The sequence below is a fragment of the Engraulis encrasicolus genome, chromosome 6 (genome assembly GCF_034702125.1).
Source record: "Engraulis encrasicolus isolate BLACKSEA-1 chromosome 6, IST_EnEncr_1.0, whole genome shotgun sequence".
NCBI lineage: Eukaryota > Metazoa > Chordata > Actinopteri > Clupeiformes > Engraulidae > Engraulis > Engraulis encrasicolus.
This window is the reverse complement of record NC_085862.1, coordinates 20,902,081-20,907,080: the sequence shown is the minus strand read 5'-3', so window position 1 is coordinate 20,907,080 and position 5,000 is coordinate 20,902,081. Positions and strand designations below refer to the sequence as shown.

General features: G+C 47.7%; 1 protein-coding gene across 1 annotated transcript in view; it reads right to left on the bottom strand.

Moving 5' to 3' along the window:
* Window positions 1-5,000, bottom strand: part of anos1b (anosmin 1b) — a 76,412-nt gene that overhangs the window by 12,178 nt on the left and 59,234 nt on the right. The window contains exons 8-9 of the mRNA XM_063200874.1: window positions 3,440-3,575; window positions 1-120 (exon numbers count right to left, since the gene is read on the bottom strand). The exon at window positions 1-120 is cut by the window's left edge and continues 66 nt beyond it. Of these exons, the coding sequence (XP_063056944.1) occupies window positions 1-120; window positions 3,440-3,575 (256 nt within the window). The remainder of the gene's footprint in view (window positions 121-3,439; window positions 3,576-5,000) is intronic.

The following is a 5,000-nucleotide window of genomic DNA, read 5'->3' as shown; positions in this document are numbered from 1 at the left end:
CCTCCAGCCTGACCACACTGGGCGTCGTGGAGGAGGAGGAGGAGGAGGAGTGGGGGGAGAGGGGCAGCTCGTTGGAGAACTCCCCAGTGAAGTGGCCCTGGCCTGGGGCAGCGGAGGAAGCTGAGGGAGGGGAAAGAGGAGGTAGAGGAGGAAGAGGGAGGAGTAGAAGGAGAGGAGGTTAGAGTCACAGCGTTTCCAGAGAATCTATAAGTATAGAGATATGCCAACATAATAGGTTTCTATGGGCACCTAACGTGACCAGGTTCCGGTCTGCCTAAAGGGGTGTGTCATAATACTCCTAGCATTGAATAGAACAGTCCTTAGGTCTGCCTAGGTCTGCCTAAAGGGGGATTTCCCCCCTTCCCCCTTGCAATAATAGAACCCGGAAACAATGGGCCAATGGAACCTCTCTCTCTCTACTCTCTCTGGCGTTTCTACCCAACATGGGGTGCCCTAGACAACACATAGAGATGGGGCACCTTTTTGAAATAAGGTTGCTGTTATTTACCATGGAGATGCTGGCAGTTGGGAGCCCGTACAGATTTTGGTGGGGCCCTGAGCAATTGCCTCATCTGCCTATTGGTCAAACCGGCTCTGATTACATTGGGGCTGGTTGGGAATGGGGATGGGGATGGGCTGGTGTTGGGAATGGGGATGGGGATGGGCTGGTGTTGGGAATGGGGATGGGGATGGGCTGGTTGGGAATGGGGACGGGGACGGGGACGGGGATGGGGATGGGGATGGGGATGGGGATGGGGATGGGGATGGGCTGGTGTTGGGAATGGGGATGGGGATGGGCTGGTGGTAGTGATGGGGGTTATTGGGGGAAGTGAGACCTGAATGCCGGGGGTTAGTTTCAACCTTTCTTGACCCTTGCAGCGACCCTCCAACCCAAACCAGTGTGCGTAAATACCTCTCAGGACCATTTCAACCTTGTGAATTGTCATAAACCTTTATTGCTCACATAATCATATTCAGAGTGACCATGAAGAACCAAAAATGAAGCATATGTGTGTGTGTGTGTTTTCCTTTTTTTCTGTCTTCCATTCCTTTGGCTTGGATTCCAACCCATGCATGGCTTAATGAAGTGTTGGCATCACGCACTACAGTGTACGTGTGTGCATGTGCGTGTGCGTGTGTGTGTGTGTGTGTGTGCGTGCGTGTGTGTGTGTGTGTGTGTGTGTGCGTGTGCGTGCGAGTGTGTGTGCGTGCATGCGTGTGTGTGTGGACACATGGACCCAGATCAGTGAGGCAGTGCTTTATGAAGCGAGGCAGACTGCACAGCGCTTATGGGGAATACACCAGGTGCTGATAAAAAGAGAAAGGAAAAACTAAAGGATGTATAAAACTAGAGTGCGGTCATGTGGGGTGGGAGAGGGAGAGAGTGAGATAGAGAGAATTAGAGAGAGGTAGAGAGAGAGAGAGAGAGAGAGAGAGAGAGAGAGAGAGAGAGAGAGAGAGAGAGAGAGAGAAGGGTAAAAATAATTGGGGGTGAGTGGAAAACGGCACAAGACACACAAAAAAAATTGTATTTCATTTTATATTTGCAGTCAAAAAAGGCCAGGACAGGCCTGTGTAATACTTAGTTCAGCATTAATCGGCCAAGGAGAACTAACCAAGGCCAAGACAACAGAGCTTGGAGGTCCTAACCTTGCAGCTCCCAGGACCCTTTGCTGTGTTTCTGGAATTGGACTTGGCAGAATTAGTGGAAGATCTATACCGCTTAATTAAAAGCAGAAACAACAACAGCGAGGGGAGAAAGACGAAGAAAAAACAGAGAGCATGGAGAGACTGAGGAAAAAAGAAAGAAAAAAAGGACTCCCTTCTGTCTTGAAGCGGACGTGCCAAGGCATTCTGGGGGTGTGTGACAAACTGAAGGTTAACGACTGCCCTGGTGGGTGGTTTAAATCAGCCCAGTCCCAAAGAGCCAGACTAACCTTGCAAACACACTCCTCCCCTCGTCTCCCCTACCGGCCTGCCTTCCTTACAGGGGTGCGAAACCCGGGGGGGAGATATCCATTGCCCACTTTGTCTGAATCACATGAATTTTCCTTTCGAGTAAACATATCCTAAATTATTTGAAATGTTAAAAATGTTAGCTAATTGCCCCCTCCCCCTCACCCTGACACTGGATCGGCACCTTTGACCCAGCACTCTCTACGAAACCGTCAGATCACTGGTGATCAGCGCTGATAACAGGAACAAAGTAATCAGTGACTTCCAGATAGGTTAAGCCTTTTCATCATCTGCAGCTTCACACAGGCATGGTGTCATGAGGGCAGAGAAAAGCAAATAAAGTGTGTGTGTGTGTGTGTGTGTGTGTGTGTGTGTGTGTGTGTGTGTGTGTGTGTGTGTGTGTGTGTGTGTGTGTGTGTGTGTGTGTGTGTGTGTGTGTGTGTGTGTGTGTGTGTGTGTGTGTGTTTGTGTGTGTGTGTGTGTGTGTGTGTGTGTGTGTACATGTGTTTTCCTATACACATGGGGAGCAACAAAACCTGAAAAGGTGTTCATTGCCTTCCCCACAAAACGAACTGTGTTCTTCTTGGTCATTTTGTTTTAGTTTAATCATAATGGGAGTCCATAGGAGCTCCACAATAATAATGAAAATACACAAATGAGTTTGTATTGTGTATGACATTTTAAGAACCCTTCTCTGAGTTAATATTGTATTTTCCAGCAAGCGTTCGCTGCGTTATTTAATGCCTTCACCTCAGAATTGATATTGATGGCACAATCCTACTCTGCATAAAAAAGCGTAGCATTTACTATTTACTCCATGAAATCAACATCCAGCTTTGTTTTCTTAAACTTTCAAGGACCACATAAATCATTCAAAATGCTGATTTATAGTGTTTGGCAAAGGGCCTGTTTAGATGATAAAAATTCATGTTTTGGCCTGAAGTTGGAGAGCACTGCAGTGGCTCATATATCAAAATCTTAACCAAAATGGAAAGTGGTGTGCAGTCAGTATTGAAATGTTGAAATGTAACAAATTACATTTGGCCTGCACGCATACGAGCATGGATTAAAAAAAATAAAAATAAAAAAAAAACGAAAGAAAAAGAAAAACTCCCCTCCCAGAGCCGTGCCAAAGAAATGACTTGTAGTCAGTATAAAAAATGGAGTGTGATCTGGGAATGCATTGTTTGAGACTCTACCGTACATGGGATCGCCTGGGGGGGTTCCACGGTGAGTTCTCCCCCCCCCCCCCCCCCAACACACAACTGCCTTTCTCCAAGCACAGCAACTGTACCTGCCTCCTGCCCTGGGAGCATAGCTGTTCACTCTCCACCCTGTCAAGACCTCTTGTCACCAGCTGACTGCCTGACCGTTTTCCTGAACTCCTTCGTGAGTCCTGATTGTTAAAAAAAAAATATTCTGGACGGCATTCACAGTGACATACTGTATATTTACCCACCTGTGACGCGGTATGGTGGCTTACCTGTTGACGTGGTTGTGAAGGATAGCTGGGCCCTGGGACTCTTCAGGCGTTTCTGCCCCCAGTAGGCTATGGCCTGCACCTGGACCTGATGAACAAGGTTGGGCTGTAGTCCATGGAGCTCGAACTCTGTCGCAGCCTGTGGACACGGAGACATGGACAACAGCCATAGCTGAGTTGGGTTTTCATTTTATTTTTTTCAATTCTCTTCCCTTTTCGCTGGCTGATCAGCAGAATAGATTCCTTCTTTAATTCAATTGGACTAGATTCTTTGACTGGTTCCTTTTTAAAATCATCCCCATCTCTATGTTTTTTTGTCTACTTCGGCGCACGCTCACCATAACCAAAGACAAATGTTTACATACACAGTTTTATGAAATATATAACTCAATTCAGGCTGTTTCTCGTCCCTGCGCCCTGGCCATTCGGGATTCATTATTAATGTGAGCCACCACCAGACAAGAGTAACACCGAAATCTCTGTCACAGTGAGACCGCAAAGTGTTGAAAACACAACTAGCGTAAACAGTAGCATTTCACATTTTTTAGTAAAAACTGCTTTGTTTTGGCCCCGAATGTCAACTTTCGGTGAGCGGGACATCCATCATGCTTCCTGCGCCTCAGGCAGCGAGGTCAAGAGGAGGTGACACTGCAGGGGGAGGAAGGAGGGGAAGGAGAGAAGGCCGCCGCACTGCAGCCTCATCAGCAGAAAGCAGAGAGCCGACCATGCTGCTTTTCATTAGGGTTGTGATGGACAGGATATCAAAACATGGATGTAAACAGCCTTAACCTCTCGTGTTCCTCCCACTGAGCGCAGACATAACAGCAATGCTCCCTTCCACAGCCCTCCGTCCTCCATCCCTGCCTGACTCCAACAGGAAAGAGTTAATCATTGGGCTGCAGCAGCCGTGATGTCTTCACCTGCTTTTACATTTAATGGCATGGTGGTTAATGAAGTTCGATTTTTCCGTTTTCATCCAGATTCGGCAAAAAAAAAAAAAAACCACGTGTCCCTGCCTGTTTGCCATCACACCCCTGAGAGAGGTAGGTCAGGGCAGGGCTCGACAGGCTCCCGTGTCCCGTTGGAAAGGACATTGCTGGAGCGCCACGTTCCTGGTGCCCCCCCTCCCTTCTCTCCCTCTCACTCACACACACACACACTCTCTTTCTCCATCTCTCTCGCTCTCTGTCCTGTGTTCATTTTCCCCTTGAAAAGGAAACGGACGACAAATCAAGTTTCACTTCAGACAAAATACAGAAAGCCGAGCTGGGCTGTGGATGTGTCGTCGAATGTCACACAATGCTTCTCTGTCACTGTTCCTATTTTAATATGGGCTGCGCTGCGGTCGCCAGGACTGGAGTTTGTTATGAGTTTGTTTGATTGGACTGTGTGTGGCAGCAGGAGCAGGGGAATATTGACTGACTTTTGTGTAAATGACGGTGTGTGTGTGCGTGCGTGTGTGTGTGTGATTGAAAGTGTGTATGCACATATGTGATTACTCTGGCACTGTGGATGTGTCTCAAAACTAGCATTCGCCAAAGTCTGCGGTTTTATGTCAGTTCAT